Source organism: Ranitomeya variabilis, chromosome 8, assembly GCF_051348905.1.
Source record: "Ranitomeya variabilis isolate aRanVar5 chromosome 8, aRanVar5.hap1, whole genome shotgun sequence".
Classification (NCBI taxonomy): Eukaryota; Metazoa; Chordata; class Amphibia; order Anura; family Dendrobatidae; genus Ranitomeya; species Ranitomeya variabilis.
The window spans coordinates 164082574-164103489 of NC_135239.1; the positions used below are offsets into that span (position 1 = coordinate 164082574).

Consider the following 20916-nt stretch of genomic DNA (forward strand, 5'->3'; position numbering starts at 1 on the left):
TGCTGAGTGCGGGTGGCTGTGCATGGCGGTGCTGAGTGCGGGCGGCTGTGCTGAGTGCGGGCAGCTGTGCTGAGTGCGGGTGGCTGTGCTGAGTGCGGGCGGCTGTGCTGAGTGCGGGCGGCTGTGCGTGGCGGTGCTGAGTGCGGGCGGCTGTGCGTGGCGGTGCTGAGTGCGGGTGGCAGTGCTGAGTGCGGGCGGCTGTGCTGAGTGCGGGCGGCTGTGCTGAGTGCGGGCGGCTGTGCTTGGCGGTGCTGAGTGCGGGCGGCTGTGCGTGGCTGTGCTGAGTGCGGGCGGCTGTGCGTGGCTGTGCTGAGTGCGGGCGGCTGTGCGTGGCTGTGCTGAGTGCGGGCGGCTGTGCTGAGTGCGGGCGGCTGTGCGTGGCGGTGCTGAGTGCGGGCGGCTGTGCGTGGCTGTGGTGAGTGCGGGCGGCTGTGCGTGGCGGTGCTGAGTGCGGGTGGCAGTGCTGAGTGCGGGCGGCTGTGCTGAGTGCGGGCGGCTGTGCTGAGTGCGGGCGGCTGTGCTTGGCGGTGCTGAGTGCGGGCGGCTGTGCGTGGCTGTGCTGAGTGCGGGCGGCTGTGCGTGGCTGTGCTGAGTGCGGGCGGCTGTGCGTGGCTGTGCTGAGTGCGGGCGGCTGTGCTGAGTGCGGGCGGCTGTGCTGAGTGCGGGCGGCTGTGCTGAGTGTGGGCGGCTGTGCGTAGCGGTGCTGAGTGCGGGCGGCTGTGCGTAGCAGTGCTGAGTGCGGGCGGCTGTGCGTGGCTGTGCTGAGTGCGGGTGGCTGTGCGTGGCTGTGCTGAGTGCGGGCGGCTGTGTGTGGCTGTGCTGAGTGCGGGCGGCTGTGCGTGGTGGTGCTGAGTGCGGGCGGCTGTGCGTGGCGGTGGTGAGTGCGGGCGGCTGTGCGTGGCGGTGCTGAGTGCGGGTGGCTGTGCGTGGCGGTGGTGAGTGCGGGCGGCTGTGCGTGGCGGTGGTGAGTGCGGGCGGCTGTGCGTGGCGGTGGTGAGTGCGGGCGGCTGTGCGTGGCGGTGCTGAGAGTGCGGGCGGCTGTGCTGGGCGCCGAGTGCTGGCGGCCTGAGCAGGCGGGGACACCGGCGCGCTGTGGGGGTCAGGTGCTGGAGCTGCCGCTAGCTCAGGCCCCCAGCACTTGCTATATTTACCTCTCCCCCGTTCCACTGCTGCGTGCCGCTCCATGTTCCGGGTCTTGTGGCTGTGACTGTTCAGTCAGAGGGCGGCGCTCATTAAGCGCGTCATCGCGCCCTCTGAACTGAACGTCGCAGGCAGAGGATGTGGAGGATGGAGCAGCGCGCATCACTGGAACGGGGGACAGGTAAATATAGCATACTCACCCTCCTGGCTCGTCCCTGCTTCTCCGTTGGAGATCGCGGTGTGCGTTCAGTGCTTACGCATACCGCGATCTCCTGGGAGCGTCACTCTGTGGGGCCCAGACTGCACCGGCGCTTGCGCTTGCGCAGTCTATAAAGGCTTCGGACAGAGTGACGCTCCCAGCGATATATTATAGATGCAAAAACCAAAGTTGCAGTGCACAATATACTTCACTATACCTTTTTTTTTACAATTAACTTATGTATACGTGTATGTGTGGTTGGTACAAAGGCCAGGCACATGATTTATTCATTTCAATAACACTACAAAGCAGGGGCGGACATATTATTGGTCCAACCAGGTTCCCAAGGGTAAGGGGTCTACTTTCAACTCCAAAACAGGTGGGATTGTGCATTGTGATGAGCTATGTGGCTGCACAGGGCCTATACGTTGTTCTTGCACATGTGCCTCTTCTATCTGTGACTGCCAGTGCTACTAAGGACCAGGGGGCACTAAGATAGGAAAGGGTTCTTTACAGTAAAGGTGACCATACACTTTATAAATCTGTCAGCCGACAATTATCTCATGCAGCTTCCCCATACACATGAACGCTCGGGTCACACAGCCGCTTATGTGATTTTAATGGGGGAGAGTGGAGAGCGTTTCCAGTGGATTCTTCTGCCATTGAATTTTCTTCCCTGCGAAAATAGGTACTAGGTGTCTGAATTCAAGCTGCACAATATTTATCTCCTCCAACATCATCTATCAAGAGACAATTGGGATGCACCTACTCACATTACATTGTCGCCTGGTCACACCAAAGTTAGAGCATTCGGCCAACATTGACCTAATGCGCCGATAATCTAATGGCATTTGGAGTGGGGAAACTCTACATCTCCCGATCCTGTTAATAGCAATACAATTACAGCATTCGAAAAAAGGCTAAATACTTAAAGGAACCAGTCACCAGGTTTTTGCCACCTAATCTGAGAGAAACAAATTGTAGAGACAGAGTCATAAAGACTGGTGTAGCACACGCCTGTCGTAGTGAAGTGCCCGCTGGACTACACTGAGCTCATTTATTAAGCGGCGTGTGCCACTTAATGAATTTGATCAGTGGACATAACTATGCCCGTCCCATCAGTATCCCTCCCATACTACATCCATATTGGCGTTTCTGGCCGGGACTGCCATACAAATGTCAAGAGTCGCAATATTTTACACAACTCCCAAGTTGTGCTAAAATGTTGTAGCTCATCATCGTCTTTACTCCAGATCTCTGGTTTAAACACCAAATGAATCACCCACAGAAACCTTGATTCCAGTGATTTATCACTTACTTGGCTGCTTGCTGTAGTTTTGATAAAATTATTGTTTTATCCTAAAGAGATTATCAATAGAGGACTAGTAAATCTGCTGCCATATAGTCCTCCATATTTATGAGCTCTGTATAACGACACTACCACCACTGACTGGCAGCTTTCTGCCTATGTACAGTATAATCAGAAAGCTGCAGTGTGCGTGGGGTTTTTCAGCGCTCAGCATTAGAGGACTGCTAGATCTGCAGCAGAAAAAATAGTGATTTCATAAAAACTGCAGCAAGCAGCCCAGTAAGTGATGTATCGCTGGAATCAGGGTCTTTGCCCCTATATCATGCTGCTCTCAGATGGGGTAGTAAAAACCTGGTGACAGATTAAATAATAACAAATAGCATTATGAGTTTACAGTTGCTTTAACAATGAAAGATGCATATAGTAATTGAGCTAGAAAAAGTGTGCAACTGTGATAAAGCATAGCTGGCAAAAGTAGACAGGTTTTGCCTACGAAGTCTAAAAAGGTTGTAGGACATGTTACACATAATGTTGTAGTTTAGTTTAATGGTAAGTCAATGTTAAAATATTTGTTAAAGGGAGTCTGTCAGCAGAATACATCTTTAAAAAGGCAATAGTATCAGACCTAAAAAATGGTTAGATATTAACTGAGAAAACGCTTTTGATCCATCTTTGTTGGACTTGTTTATCAGACATAAACTTACAGTATATCGTTCTATTTTCGGGATCGAGGCTTCTGACCTCATAGGTCGGAATATAAAGGAGCACAACTAATTGGAACAGCAGCAACATTGTTATCTAATATATAAAGCTGAATGTGTGTGTGTGTGTATGTATGTATGTATGTATGTATGTCCGGGATTGGCATCTGAACCGTAGCAGCTACAGCCACAAAATTTTGCACAGTCACACGTCTGGACCCCGAGAGCGTCATAGGCTATGTTGTGAGGTGAAATTTTAACCCCGCGCTTTCCAATTCACCAAACAATTTTGCCCCTATCTACATAATGGGGAAAAAGTGAAAGGAAAAGTGTTGGAGGCGTCGCAGCTACAGGCACAAAATTTTGCACAGTCACACGTCTGGACCCTGAGAGCGTCAAAGCTATATTGTGAGGTGAAATTTTAACCCCGCGCTTTCCAATTCACCAAACAATTTTGCCCCTATCTACATAATGGGGAAAAAATGAAAGGAAAAGTGTTGGAGGCAAATTAACAGCTGCCAGATGTGAACAAGGGGGACTTAAAGAATGACAGCGATGGCACCAAAGAGTATATACTGTACAGTTGCTAAGGTGGGGCCCCAACATGGGATAATCACACCACCACGGGGATATGAACACACACACAAAATGCGCCACACACTACCACGTGCTCGAACACATATACCACCCTCAGTGCACATTTCACCACACATACACCAACCTCGCCACATAAAAGTAGAAACACAAAAGTCGCCGCTCAAAACTCGCCACGCGCAAAACTCTCCACATGCAAAACTCGCCACACGTGCAAAACTCGCCACACGCAAAACTTGCACACGCAGAAAAATTGCCACACGCAGAAAAATTGCCACATGCACAAAAGTTGCAACACATGCAAAAGTTGCCTCACACAAAACTTGCACATACTCAAAAGGCACCACACATAAAACTCGCCACGCGCAAAACTCGCCATGCGCAAAACTTGCTGCACACAACTTGCTACACTAACCTGTCACATGCAACTCGACACACAAAAAGTTGCTACACGCATGTCGCCACACAAAACTCATCTCACAAAAGTCCCTACATGCATGTCGCCACACGCAACTCAACACACACAACTTGACACACGAAACTCGCCCTAAAACACACACAAGTCTGGTATCCTTCAAAAATAAAAATCTGATTAATAAGCAGACAAACTACAAGAGCAACAAATGTACCATATAGGAATCCGGCAGCTGTCAGTCACATGACCAGTCTATTATGTGTATGTGTGAGCTAATATATACTGCCAGGGGGTGGGCTTACTGTTGGCTGGGGATTTATCAGGCTGCCATTTTAGCTTACAAATACTGAGGTAAAAATACTGACCAAATAACGTGTGAACGAGGGCTAATACAGGAGGAGATGACATACAGCTATATACTATATACAGGAGATGACACACAGGTATATACTATTTACAGGGGAGATGACACACAGGTATATACTATATACAGGAGGAGATGACACACAGATATATACTATATACAGGAGAGATGACACACAGGTATATACTATATAGAGGAGGAGATGACATACAGGTACATACTACATACAGGAGGAGATGACATACAGGTATATACTATATACAGGAGGAGATGACACACAGGTATATACTATATACAGGAGCAGATTACCTACAGGTATATAGTATATACAGGAGGAGATGACACAGGTATATGCTATGTATAGGAGGAGATGACATACAGGTATATACTATATACAGGAGATGACACACAGATATATACTATATATAGGTGAGATGACACACAGGTATATACTATATACAGGAGATTACATACAGGTATATCTAATATATAAAGCTGAATGTGTGTATGTATGTATGTGTGTATGTCCGGGATTGGCATCTGTACCGTCGCAGCTACAGCCACAAAATTTTGCACAGTCACACGTCTGGACCCCGAGAGCGTCATAGGCTATGTTGTGAGGTGAAATTTTAACCCCGCGCGTTCCAATTCACCAAACAATTTTGCTCCTATCTACATAATGGGGAAAAAGTGAAGGGAAAAGTGTTGGAGGAAAATTGACAGCTGCCAGATGTGAACAATGAGGACTTAAAGAATGAGAGCGATGGCGACAAAGAGTATATACCGTACAGTTGCTAAGGTGGGGCCCCGACATGGGATACTCACCACACACGGGGATATGAACACAAACACAAAATGCGCCACACACTACCACGTGCTTGAACACATATACCACCCTCAGCACACATTTCACCACACACACACACCAACCTCGCCACATAAAAGTCGAAACACAAAAGTCACCACTCAAAACTCGCTACATTCAAAACTCGCTACATGCAAAACTCGCCATATGCAAAACTAGGCTCATGCAAAACTCGCCACACGTGCAAAACTCACCTCATGGAAAACTCACCTCATGCAAAACTTGCACACACAGAAAAATTGCCACATGTACAAAAGTTGCACCACATGCAAAAGTTGCCTCACACAAAACTTGCACATACTCAAAATGCACCACACATAAAACTCGCCATGCGCAAAACTCGCCATGCACAAATCTTGCTGCACACAACTTGCTACACTAACCTGTCACATGCAACTCAACACACAAAATGTTGCTACACGCATGTCGCCACACAAAACTCATCTCACAAAAGTCGCTACATGCATGTCGCCACACGCAACTCAACACACACAACTTGACACATGAAACTCGCCCTAAAACACACACAAGTCTGGTATTATCCTTCAAAAATAAAAATCTGATTAATAAGCAAACTACAAGAGCAACAAATGTACCATATAGGAAATACGGCAGCTGTCAGTCACATGACCTGTCTATTATGTGTATGTGTGAGCTAATATATACTGCCAGGGGGGAGGGCTTCCTGTTGGCTGGGGATTTATCAGGCTGCCAATAGCAACCAATCACAGCTCAGCTTCTATTTTGCTACAGTTAATTAACCTGAGCTCTGATTGGTTAATATAGGCAACAAAGACATTCTCAGTATAACAAAGCTAATATATGTTGTGAAATGCTTCTATTTGCTTAGTTTTTGCCTTTTAATAATTACATTTCTATCTATTTGTTTTGTGGTTTTTGTGTGCAGAATAAATTTTTGTTAACACATTCTATTTTGCTAACAGCAGTCATTAACCCGGGCGAAGCCGGGTAGTACAGCTAGTCTAATATATAAAGCTGAATGTGTGTGTGTGTGTATGTATGTATGTATGTATGTATGTCCGGGATTGGCATCTGAACCGTAGCAGCTACAGCCACAAAATTTTGCACAGTCACACGTCTGGACCCCGAGAGCGTCATAGGCTATGTTGTGAGGTGAAATTTTAACCCCGCGCTTTCCAATTCACCAAACAATTTTGCCCCTATCTACATAATGGGGAAAAAGTGAAAGGAAAAGTGTTGGAGGCGTCGCAGCTACAGGCACAAAATTTTGCACAGTCACACGTCTGGACCCTGAGAGCGTCAAAGCTATATTGTGAGGTGAAATTTTAACCCCGCGCTTTCCAAGTCACCAAACAATTTTGCCCCTATCTACATAATGGGGAAAAAAATGAAAGGAAAAGTGTTGGAGGCAAATTAACAGCTGCCAGATGTGAACAAGGGGGACTTAAAGAATGACAGCGATGGCACCAAAGAGTATATACTGTACAGTTGCTAAGGTGGGGCCCCAACATGGGATAATCACACCACCACGGGGATATGAACACACACACAAAATGCGCCACACACTACCACGTGCTCGAACACATATACCACCCTCAGTGCACATTTCACCACACATACACCAACCTCGCCACATAAAAGTAGAAACACAAAAGTCGCCGCTCAAAACTCGCCACGCGCAAAACTCTCCACATGCAAAACTCGCCACACGTGCAAAACTCGCCACACGCAAAACTTGCACACGCAGAAAAATTGCCACACGCAGAAAAATTGCCACATGCACAAAAGTTGCAACACATGCAAAAGTTGCCTCACACAAAACTTGCACATACTCAAAAGGCACCACACATAAAACTCGCCACGCGCAAAACTCGCCATGCGCAAAACTTGCTGCACACAACTTGCTACACTAACCTGTCACATGCAACTCGACACACAAAAAGTTGCTACACGCATGTCGCCACACAAAACTCATCTCACAAAAGTCCCTACATGCATGTCGCCACACGCAACTCAACACACACAACTTGACACACGAAACTCGCCCTAAAACACACACAAGTCTGGTATCCTTCAAAAATAAAAATCTGATTAATAAGCAGACAAACTACAAGAGCAACAAATGTACCATATAGGAATCCGGCAGCTGTCAGTCACATGACCAGTCTATTATGTGTATGTGTGAGCTAATATATACTGCCAGGGGGTGGGCTTACTGTTGGCTGGGGATTTATCAGGCTGCCATTTTAGCTTACAAATACTGAGGTAAAAATACTGACCAAATAACGTGTGAACGAGGGCTAATACAGGAGGAGATGGCATACAGCTATATACTATATACAGGAGATGACACACAGGTATATACTATTTACAGGGGAGATGACACACAGGTATATACTATATACAGGAGGAGATGACACACAGATATATACTATATACAGGAGAGATGACACACAGGTATATACTATATAGAGGAGGAGATGACATACAGGTACATACTACATACAGGAGGAGATGACATACAGGTATATACTATATACAGGAGGAGATGACACACAGGTATATACTATATACAGGAGCAGATTACCTACAGGTATATAGTATATACAGGAGGAGATGACACAGGTATATGCTATGTATAGGAGGAGATGACATACAGGTATATACTATATACAGGAGATGACACACAGATATATACTATATATAGGTGAGATGACACACAGGTATATACTATATACAGGAGATTACATACAGGTATATCTAATATATAAAGCTGAATGTGTGTATGTATGTATGTGTGTATGTCCGGGATTGGCATCTGTACCGTCGCAGCTACAGCCACAAAATTTTGCACAGTCACACGTCTGGACCCCGAGAGCGTCATAGGCTATGTTGTGAGGTGAAATTTTAACCCCGCGCGTTCCAATTCACCAAACAATTTTGCTCCTATCTACATAATGGGGAAAAAGTGAAGGGAAAAGTGTTGGAGGAAAATTGACAGCTGCCAGATGTGAACAATGAGGACTTAAAGAATGAGAGCGATGGCGACAAAGAGTATATACCGTACAGTTGCTAAGGTGGGGCCCCGACATGGGATACTCACCACACACGGGGATATGAACACAAACACAAAATGCGCCACACACTACCACGTGCTTGAACACATATACCACCCTCAGCACACATTTCACCACACACACACACCAACCTCGCCACATAAAAGTCGAAACACAAAAGTCACCACTCAAAACTCGCTACATGCAAAACTCGCCATATGCAAAACTAGGCTCACGCAAAACTCGCCACACGTGCAAAACTCACCTCATGGAAAACTCACCTCATGCAAAACTTGCACACACAGAAAAATTGCCACATGTACAAAAGTTGCACCACATGCAAAAGTTGCCTCACACAAAACTTGCACATACTCAAAATGCACCACACATAAAACTCGCCACGCGCAAAACTCGCCATGCACAAATCTTGCTGCACACAACTTGCTACACTAACCTGTCACATGCAACTCAACACACAAAATGTTGCTACACGCATGTCGCCACACAAAACTCATCTCACAAAAGTCGCTACATGCATGTCGCCACACGCAACTCAACACACACAACTTGACACATAAAACTCGCCCTAAAACACACACAAGTCTGGTATTGTCCTTCAAAAATAAAAATCTGATTAATAAGCAAACTACAAGAGCAACAAATGTACCATATAGGAAATACGGCAGCTGTCAGTCACATGACCTGTCTATTATGTGTATGTGTGAGCTAATATATACTGCCAGGGGGGAGGGCTTCCTGTTGGCTGGGGATTTATCAGGCTGCCAATAGCAACCAATCACAGCTCAGCTTCTATTTTGCTACAGTTAATTAACCTGAGCTCTGATTGGTTAATATAGGCAACAAAGACATTCTCAGTATAACAAAGCTAATATATGTTGTGAAATGCTTCTATTTGCTTAGTTTTTGCCTTTTAATAATTACATTTCTATCTATTTGTTTTGTGGTTTTTGTGTGCAGAATAAATTTTTGTTAACACATTCTATTTTGCTAACAGCAGTCATTAACCCGGGCGAAGCCGGGTAGTACAGCTAGTTGACGATATTGTCAATACTACTCGTGTGGTCGGAGACTGCAGAGGTATGGATCGACAGTACAGGAAAATATTCTTCTTTCTCTTGCCTGTTAAATGTCAGGTTTGAAGACCCTGGAAGTCATTGAGGACACGTTGCATTTATCATTTTATTTCTTTCACTCCGGTGGAGCATTACGGTAGCACAGCTCTTAGTGAACATAATTGACACAGATTCTGCTTCACTCTCAGAAGATAAAGTTCTAAGAATCGGACTTAAAATACCTGTGGCTACGGGATAAAATTAGCAGCATTATACAGTGCAGGAATAATATAGCAATTATACCTTCACCCCATGGATGAAAGTCAAAGTGCAGACAGTACAATGTAAAGCTCAAGAAAAGGAACCGGAGCTGCTCAATTCATATAGAATTTTCCATCTGTTACTAGGGTTTTTTTTTTTTAGCGGAATGGCACCTTGAAGTTGCAGACATGGGCATTTATTGTTCATTCAGATAACACCATATCTTATCCATGTTTCCTGAGGTAGGATATGGAGTTGTAATATGCAACACCATCTAGAGAGCCAACAAGTGGAGAAGAGGCATTTTTTGCTGAAGCTGCTTTTGGGTGCAACCCAGGGGCAGACATACCATTGGTGCAACTTGTGCAGCAGCACAAGGGCCCAAAAGGTAAGGAGGCCCACTTCCACCAACAACTCAGGTGAAGTTGTGCTTTACGATGAGCCATTGGGCCCATATATTGTTCCTGCACAAAGACCCAATTCTGCCTGTGTGTGCCACTGGTGCAACCATTGAAAGTTCCTTTTTATGATGCCTGTGTTGTAAAACCAACAGTTTTGGGCAATCGCGTCCCCCAACTTCCTCCAACCATTCTGCGGCTCGATGATTCCTCTGGGCTTCCAATCTCTATACCTTCTTCTCTTGGTGTTCTTCCACCACGAGCGGTTTCCTCCTGAACTTGGGTAACCTCTGTATGTCCAGCGTAAAAACCAGCTACTGTGTTTGCAGCCTGCACTGCATGGACTTTGTTGCGTGCCCGCTTTTGAGTCAGCATACACGTGAAAACTTGCTTGAACCTTTTTCGAAAGTGCTTGGAGATAAGAGCGTAAACAATAGGATTTAGGCATGAGTTAGCGTAGGACATACAATGGGACACAAGGCGGAAGGCATATGTAGCCCTGTTGAAGGGAAAGTGTCCAAACCAGAAGCACAGGATGACTAAGTGATGAGGCAGCCAACAGATGCAGAAGAGCACGGCCACTATCACTATCATTTTGGTCACTTTGTGCTTTGCTTTTCGAGACTCAGATACGGTCTTCACGGGATCAACTGAAGTCCACAGAAAACAGATGGTCCTAGCATAAGACAACCCAAGAATAAGTACAGGTAAAAGGTACCCAAAGACAAAGGTTGATACATCCATGATCTTCCGTCTACGGTCTTCCCAGTTTGGAATACAAATAGGCACTTCATTGTAAAGAATGATGTGATAGTAGCTCAAGTAAGGGCCGGCAAACAAGATAGAAAGGGCCCATATAACGGCAATGGCTGCCAGGGCATTTCTAGCTGTACGGAGGTCTCTTGATTTAAGTGGGTAGCGGATGGCCAAATACCTGTAGATGGAGGGAAAATAAGACAAAAATGAGTTAGATAATAAATGTGAAATATATCAGTACCAATAATTGTAAAACAGAGTTAATGATTGTAAGTGGCAACATCTAGTTCTATGTCAATGAATTATTCAGATGATTGACTATCACTACATAGTGGCAAGTTATCAAATAAACAGTGGTCTGTCTCTAGAAGGATGTCTCTAAAAGGTTAACAGCAAATATGACAGCAAAAATATGCCAGAAAAATAACCCCCTGCTATAGATGCTTCATCATTATTATTATTATTATTATTATTATTACTATGCTTCGTTATTGCTATCAATCTGACAATCGATCTGCTTCATCCTCAGGTATGTCCGCTGGCTGCACCCCCAATCCCATCACCATCACCCAACTTTCCTGATCTTCCTCACCCTGCTATTCCTGGTATGTCCGCTGGCTGCACCCCCAATCCATCACCAAACTTTCCTGATCTTGCTCACCCTGCTATTCCTGGTATGTCCACTGGCTGCACCCCCAATCCGATCACCATCACCCAACTATCTTGATCTTCCTCACCCTACTATTCCTGGTATGTCCGCTGGCTGCACCCCAATCCCATCACCATCACCCAACTTTCCTGATCTTCCTCACCCTGCTATACCTGGTAGGCCTGCTGGCTGCTACTACTGTTTGTTTTTTTGTTTTTGTTTTCTCCTTCCTCTGCATGTTTTCTCATTTTAATTCCTCCATGCCAATACAAAGTTGGCTTCATCTTTCCATTTGGATCTACGGTATTTCCCCTTGCATTTTCCCTTCTGACTTCTAATTAATCCCCTCCTGTGTCTGTGACTAGTCTCTCTGCTGCTCCTCCCTCCTGATCACACCTGGCCTATTTCATGTGCACTACTTAGCTTGTTATAAATTCAGAGACACAGGCCTGTCTGGACCGTGGTCTGTCTCTAGAAGGATGTCTCTAAAAGGATAACAGCAAATATGACAGAAGCAATATGCCAGAAATGAGCCAGAAGTAAACAGATGGTAAGACTAACCACTGTTAATAAATGTACTAAATTTATTTCCCTTTCCACCACACTTACTCATCATGCTGACATATGCTCTAACAGTTTTGGCTTCATTACTCATCAGCCTCCTTTGCTATCCCCAAACCCCAGCACCCTCTAACCAAGTAATAATCTCTCCTTCTCTCCTGCCTCCCCACCTGACCTCCTCTGCAGACCTGCTCCTCAACCTCAGATCTCTCCTAATAAAACAGAAAACAAGCCACCCACTCCCCTTCTCCCACCTGCTCTGTCTCTCTCTGCTTCTCACTGCTGGAGACATATCTCCCAATCCTGGACCCCCACAACTCATACCTCCCATTACTACCCCCTCCTATCGCTCCCAACCCAATATAAACACCCGAAATCTTGCCCACCTCAAATCCATGCCCATGACACCCACCCCCCTGCACCCTCTCTCTGGATCACTATGGAATGCCCGCTCCATCTGCAATAAACTCCATGTGATTCACAACGTCTTTACCTCTCGCAATCCTTTCATTCTGGGCATCACCGAAACATGGCTGACATCCTCTGACACTGCCTCCCCCGCTGCACTATGTTACGTTGGCCTCCTGTCATGTCGGACACTGTTCAAACTAGGGCATCCGACAGACAGCGGTAATTCCACTTACGTCCACTACACCCTCAGTGGCGTTGGCTAGACTTTATCCAGCTTGCTCAGGGTTAATCTAGCTGGTAATTTGGTTGGAGGCTGGGTCACGCCCATGGCCTTTAAATAGTTGTGCTGGACTTTGGGGCGTCGCCGATTATAGCTTGTGTCTTGTGCCTGGTGATCTCAGTCTGGAGTGGTGGTCTAGGAGAAGGAATATCGTATCTGGTGGTGTATTATCCTTTGTCATATTTCTCCTTCCTATATTTGTATTTGTTTTGCCCTGTGCACATTATAGTGTATTCCTGTGTGACTGCGGCGTGGTGCGTTTTTTCAGTTATCCCTGTCTGTGCTTTCTGTGGGGATTGGTGTGTGGTCTCTTCACTGGGTGGCGGGTGGTGGTTTCAGCTTAGGGCTGAAACAGGAGTCAGGGTCAGGCCTGGCGGCCCAGACATGCACACCTTTAGTGTAACTTCTGGGAGAGGGACAGACAGGGTTTCCCTAGCCTGAGGGATATCACAGGGGCCCGGGTAACCAGCCTTAATCTACCCAGTACTCCCGTGACATTATAATCGGCCCAAAAAGAAAAAAAAAAGTATTTTTTTTTATGTCATGGATTCCATGACTTCCATAACCCGCCAGTTAAAGGCGCTGTTCTTACAGGTCTCTGAATTGAAGGGGGCAGTTCAGCAACAGGGTCTTGTGGTATCTAATGTGCAAGTGGAAACTGCAGGGAGAGTTGCAGAGCCAAAAATCCCTTTACCTGAGAGGTTTGCTGGGGAACGCAGTAAATTTGTTGTTTTCCGTGAAGCTTGCAAATTGTATTTTCGTATGCGCCCGCTTTCCTCAGGTAATGAGTCTCAGCGTGTGGGCTTGGTTTTGTCATTACTGAACGGAGACCCCTGTTATGAACTGGTGGTTTAGGAGCAACATGGGATGAGCTCTGGAGGAGGTGGTACCTGTACTGACCGCAGTTCCTGATCTTAACACAACACTAGAAGTAGCCGTGGGATGTTCCTGTCACTCCCTAGACACCTCATCACAGCCGGAGAACTAACTACCCCTAAAGATAGAAACAGGAAAGCTATCTTGCCTCAGAGAAAATCCCCAAAGGAAGACAGCCCCCCACAAATATTGACTGTGAGTGGAGAGGGAAATGACATACGCAGAATGAAACCAGGATGAAGCAAAGGAGGCCACTCTAGCTAGATAGATAGAATAGGACAGAATACTGTGCGGTCAGTATTAAAAACTAGAAAAATCCACCACAGAGTTTACAAAAATCTCCACACCTGACTAAAGGTGTGGAGGGTAAATCTGCTTCCCAGAGCTTCCAGCTTAACTGAATAAATCCATGCTGACAAGCTGGACAAGAAAAAACATAGAAAGTGCTGAACGATAAAGTCCACAAAATGTGGACTGCAAAGAACAAAGCAAGGACTTAACTTTGCTGAACTGGTCAGAACATCAGGGAAATCCAAGAGAGATGTGAATCCAAGCAGGAACCATAGGCAACTGGCACTAGCTGAAGGATAGAGCCAGGATAAATAGCCGAGTGTCATGGTTCCCAATGGCAAGGGAACGTAAGAAACATATAAGTAACGAACGAGCTCTCGGGTGATGGAAACTCGAGTTGACCGTGAGCTAAATCTACCACACAACTAACAGTAGCCAGGGAGCATACCTACGGCTTCCTATATGCCACGCGCCAGCCGGAGGACTAACTACACCTGGTAGAGGAAGAAACAGACCTGGCTTACCTCTAGGGAAATACCCCAAAAGATGATAGCAGCCCCCCACATGTAATAACGGTGAATTAAGAGGAAAAGACATACACAGTATGAAAGTAGATTTAGCAAAGAGAGGTCCACTTACTAGATAGCAGAAGGATACAAAAGAGGACTTCACGGTCAACTGAAAATCCTTTCAAAAACCATCCTGAAATTAATTTAAGACTACTGTGTCAACTCATGACACAGGAGTGGCAATTTCAGCCCGCAAGAGCTTCCAGCTACAGAGAATAACAAAACTGCAAACTGGACAAAAGGTACAAAACAAAAGGACAAAGTCCACTTAGCTGATCAGCAGACTAGTAGCAGGAACATGCAACCGAAGGCTCTGGTTACAATGATGACCGGCAAGGAAAAGACTGGAGAGCAAGGCTAAATAGGAAACTCCCAAACACTGATGGAAGCAGGTGAACAGAAGCAGCAAAGTGCAAACAAGTCACCAGTACCACCAGCAACCACCAGGGGAGCCCAAAAAGCGGATACACAACAGTACCCTCCCCTTAAGGAGGGGGCACCGAACCCTCACAAGAACCGCCAGGGCGATCTGGATGAGCCCTATGAAAGGCACGAACCAAATCCGAGGCATGAACATCAGAGGCAGTTACCCAAGAATTATCTTCCTGACCATAGCCTTTCCATTTAACCAGATATTGAAGTCTCCGTCTGGAAATACGGGAGTCCAAGATCTTCTCTACGACGTACTCCAATTCACCCTCCACCAGCACAGGAGCAGGAGGTTCAGTAGAAGGAACCACCGGTACCTCATATCTCCGCAACAACGCCGATGGAACACATTATGGATAGCGAAAGATGCCGGGAGGTCCAAACGAAAGGAAACAGGGTTAAGAATCTCCAAAATCCTATAAGGACCGATGAACCGAGGCTTAAATTTGGGAGAAGAAACCCTCATAGGGACAAAACGGGAAGACAACCACACCAAGTCCCCAACGCGAAGGTGGGGACCAACACGACGACGACGGTTAGCAAACTGCTGAGTCCTCTCCTGGGACAATTCCAAATTATCCACCACTTGTCCCCAAATCCGATGCAACCGATCCACCACCGCATCCACTCCAGGACAATCCGAAGATTCAACCTGACCAGATGAAAAACGCGGATGAAACCCTGAATTGCAAAAGAAAGGAGAAACCAAAGTGGCAGAACTAGCCCGATTATTAAGAGCAAACTCCGCCAACGGCAGAAAGGCAACCCAATCATCCTGATCCGCAGACACAAAACACCTCAAATAAGTCTCCAAAGTTTGATTAGTTCGCTCCGTCTGGCCATTGGTCTGAGGATGGAATGCAGACGAAAAGGACAAATCAATGCCCAACCTGGCACAGACTGCCCGCCAAAATCTAGACACGAACTGGGTACCCCTGTCAGAAACGATGTTTTCCGGAATACCATGCAAGCGAACCACATTTTGAAAAAACAGAGGGACCAACTCAGATGAGGAAGGCAACTTAGGCAATGGCACCAAATGAACCATTTTAGAAAAACGGTCACACACCACCCAGATGACAGACATCTTCTGAGAAACAGGGAGATCCGAGATAAAGTCCATAGAGATGTGCGTCCAAGGCCTCTTCGGAATAGGCAAGGGCAACAACAACCCACTAGCCCTAGAACAACAAGGCTTGGCCCGAGCACACACATCGCAAGACTGCACAAAAACACGCACATCTCGAGACAGGGAAGGCCACCAGAAGGATCTAGCCACCAAATCTCTGGTGCCAAAAATTCCCGGATGACCTGCCAGAGTAGAAGAAGGAACGTCCGAGATGACTCTAGTGGTCCACTCGTCAGGAACAAACAGTCTACCAAACGGACAACGATCAGGTCTATCCGCCTGAAATTCTTGCAAAGCACGTCGCAAATCTGGAGAGACAGCAGACAAAACCACTCCATCCTTAAGGACACCAGCAGGTTCAGAATTCCCAGGAGAGTCAGGCTCAAAACTCCTAGAAAGAGCATCTGCTTTCACATTCCTAGAACCCGGTAAGTACGAGACCACAAAATTAAACCGGGAAAAGAACAACGACCAACGTGCCTGTCTAGGATTCAGGCGCCTGGCAGACTCCAAATAAATTAAATTCTTGTGATCAGTCAAAACTACCAGCTGATGTCTGGCACCCTCAAGCCAATGACGCCACTCCTCAAATGCCCACTTCATGGCCAAAAGCTCCCGATTACCAACATCATAGTTTCGCTCGGCGGCCGAAAATTTTCGCGAAAAGAATGCACAAGGTCTCATCACTGAGCAGTCGGAACTTTTCTGCGACAAAACCGCCCCCGCTCCGATCTCGGAAGCATCGACCTCAACCTGAAAGGGAAGAGAAACATCAGGCTGGCGCAACACAGGGGCAGACAAAAAGCGGCGCTTAAGCTCCCGAAAGGCCTCCACGGCAGCAGGGGACCAATTGGCAACATCAGCACCCTTTTTAGTCAAATCCGTCAGAGGTTTAGCAACGCCAGAAAAACCAGCTATAAATCGACGATAAAAATTAGCAAAGCCCAAGAATTTCTGGAGACTCTACAGAGAAGTAGGCTGCGTCCAGTCGTAAATAGCCCGAACCTTGACAGGGTCCATCTCAATAGAAGAAGGGGAAAAAATATACCCCAAAAATGAAATTTTTTGAACCCCAAAAACACACTTTGAACCCTTTACACACAAAGAATTCTCCCGCAAAACCTGAAAAACCCTCCTGACCTGCTGAACATGAGACTCCCAGTCATCAGAAAAAATCAAAATATCATCCAAGTACACAATCATAAATTTATCCAAATATTCACGGAAAATATCATGCATTAAGGACTGAAAAACAGAAGGTGCATTAGAAAGGCCGAAAGGCATTACCAAATACTCAAAATGGCCCTCAGGCGTATTAAATGCGGTCTTCCTCTCATCCCCCTTCTTAATTCGCACCAAATTATACGCCCCATGAAGATCAATCTTAGAGAACCACTTAGCCCCCCTTATGCGAGCAAACAAATCAGTCAGCAAAGGCAAAGGATACTGATATTTGACTGTAATTTTATTCAGGAGACGATAATCAATACAAGGCCTCAGAGAGCCATCCTTTTTAGAGACAAAGAAAAAACCAGCTCCTAAAGGAGATGAAGAAGGACGAATGTGTCCCTTTTCCAGGGACTCCTTAATATACTCGCGCATAGCAGCATGTTCAGGTACAGATAGGTTAAACAAACGACCCTTTGGAAATTTACTGCCAGGAATCAGATCTATGGAGCAATCACAATCCCTGTGAGGAGGGAGTGAACCAATCTTAGGCTCTTCAAAAATATCACGATAATCAGACAAAAATGCCGGAATCTCAGATGGAATAGATGACGAAATGGACACCATAGGAGTGTCCCCATGAGCCCCCCGACATCCCCAGCTTAACACAGACATAGCTTTCCAGTCAAGGACTGGGTTATGAGACTGTAACCATGGTAATCCAAGCACCAAAACATCATGTAAATTGTACAACACAAGGAAGCGAATCACCTCCTGATGGTCTGGAGTCATACGCATAGTCACTTGCGTCCAGAACTGTGGTTTATTACAAGCCAAAGGTGTAGAATCAATACCCTTCAGAGGTATAGGGACTTCCAGAGGCTCTAAATCAAACCCACAGCGCCTGGCAAAGGACCAGTCCATAAGACTCAGAGCGGCGCCAGAGTCCACATAGGCATCCACGGTAATAACTGATAATGAACAAATCAAGGTTACAGACAAAATAAATTTGGACTGTAAAGTGCCAATTGAAATGGACTTGTCAACCTTCCTAGTACGCTTAGAGCATGCTGATATAACATGAGCAGAATCACCACAATAGAAGCATAACCCATTTTTACGCCTATAATTCTGCCGCTCGCTTCTGGACATAACTCTGTCACATTGCATTTTCTCTGGCGTCTCTTCAGAAGATACCGCCAAATGGTGCACGGGTTTGCGCTCCCGCAAACGCCGATCAATCTGAATTGCCATTGTCATGGACTCATTCAGACCTGTAGGCGCAGGGAACCCGACCATAACATCTTTAACGGCATCAGAAAGGCCCTCTCTGAAATTTGCCGCTAAGGCGCACTCATTCCACTGAGTAAGCACAGACCACCTACGAAATTTTTGGCAGTATATCTCCGCTTCATCTTGCCCTTGAGATAGGGCTATCAAAGCTTTTTCAGCTTGAATCTCCAAATTAGGTTCCTCATAAAGCAACCCTAAAGCCAGGAAAAACGCATCCACATTGAGCAACGCAGGATCCCCTGGTGCCAATGAAAATGCCCAATTTTGAGGGTCACCTCGCAGCAAAGAGATTACAATCTTAACCTGCTGGACAGGATCTCCTGAGGAGTGAGGTCTGAGAGAAAGGAATAATTTACAATTATATTTGAAATTCAAAAACCGAGATCTATCTCCGGAAAACACCTCTGGTGTAGGAATTTTAGGTTCAGAAATAGGAGTATGCATAACAAAATCTTGTAAATTTTGAACCTTCGTAGCAAGATTATTTAAACCTGCAGCCAAACTCTGAGGATCCATCTTTAAACAGGTGAGCTCAGAGCCATTCAAGGATTAGAAGGAGAGAAAGGCAAAGGCTGTAATTAGAGCTGAAATACAACTGATCCAACTATGGAGCAAACATAGGAAAAAAAAAAAAATCTACAGACTTCTTTTTTCTCTCCTTTCTTCTGCCAATAAGTTTAACACTGGCCGGTCATACTGTCATGGTTCCCAATGGCAAGGGAATGTAAGAAACATATAAGTAACGAACGAGCTCTCGGGTGATGGAAACTCGAGTTGACCGTGAGCTAAATCTACCACACAACTAACAGTAGCCAGGGAGCATACCTACGGCTTCCTATATGCCACAAGCCAGCCGGAGGACTAACTACGCCTGGTAGAGGAAGAAACAGACCTGGCTTACCTCTAGGGAAATACCCCAAAAGATGATAGCAGCCCCCCACATGTAATAACGGTGAATTAAGAGGAAAAGACATACACAGTATGAAAGTAGATTTAGCAAAGAGAGGTCCACTTACTAGATAGCAGAAGGATACAAAAGAGGACTTCACGGTCAACTGAAAACCCTTTAAAAAACCATCCTGAAATTACTTTAAGACTCCTGTGTCAACTCATGACACAGGAGTGGCAATTTCAGCCCGCAAGAGCTTCCAGCTACAGAGAATAACAAAACTGCAAACTGGACAAAAGGTACAAAACAAAAGGACAAAGTCCACTTAGCTGATCAGCAGACTAGTAGCAGGAACATGCAACCGAAGGCTCTGGTTACAATGATGACCGGCAAGGAAAAGACTGGAGAGCAAGGCTAAATAGGAAACTCCCAAACACTGATGGAAGCAGGTGAACAGAAGCAGCAAAGTGCAAACAAGTCACCAGTACCACCAGCAACCACCAGGGGAGCCCAAAAAGCGGATACACAACAGCCGAGCCAGAATAGACGATCAGTGGAAGCAGCTGCTGACTGCTAAATCCAAGGAGCAGCAGTTCCACTTAAATCCACCGGAGGGAGCCCAAGAGCAGAACTCACAAAAGTGCCACTTACAACCACCGGAGGGAGCCCAAGAGCGGAATTCACAACAGTACCCCCCCTTGAGGAGGGGTCACCGAACCCACACCAGAGCCCCCAGGCCGATCAGGACGAGCCAAGTGAAAGGCACGAACCAAATCGGCGGCATGGACATCGGAGGCAGCAACCCAAGAATTATCCTCCTGGCCATAACCCTTCCACTTGACAAGATACTGAAGCCTCCGCCTCGAAAAACAAGAATCCAAAATTTTCTCCACCACATATTCCAACTCCCCATCAACCAACACCGGGGCAGGAGGATCCACAGAGGGAACAACGGGCACCACATATCTCCGCAACAAAGATCTATGGAAAACATTATGAATGGCAAAAGAGGCTGGAAGGGCCAAATAAACCGAGGTTTGAACTTAGGGGAAGAAACCTTCATAGGAACATGACGAGAAGATAACCAGACTAAATCCCCCACCCAAAGCCGGGGACCAACACACCGACGGCGGTTAGCAAAACGTTGAGCCTTTTCCTGAGACAACGTCAAATTGTCTACCACATGAGTCCAAATCTGCTGCAACCTGTCCACCACAGAATCCACACCAGGACAATCAGAAGGCTCAACCTGCCCCGAA

General features: G+C 46.2%; 1 protein-coding gene across 1 annotated transcript in view; it reads right to left on the reverse strand.

Moving 5' to 3' along the window:
* Positions 1–1566: 1566 nt before the first annotated feature.
* Positions 1567–20916, reverse strand: part of GALR3 (galanin receptor 3) — a 113731-nt gene continuing 94381 nt past the window's right edge. The window contains exons 3-4 of the mRNA XM_077278377.1: positions 9673–11291; positions 1567–3446 (exon numbers count right to left, since the gene is read on the reverse strand). Of these exons, the coding sequence (XP_077134492.1) occupies positions 10484–11291 (808 nt within the window). The 3' untranslated portion in view covers positions 1567–3446; positions 9673–10483. The remainder of the gene's footprint in view (positions 3447–9672; positions 11292–20916) is intronic.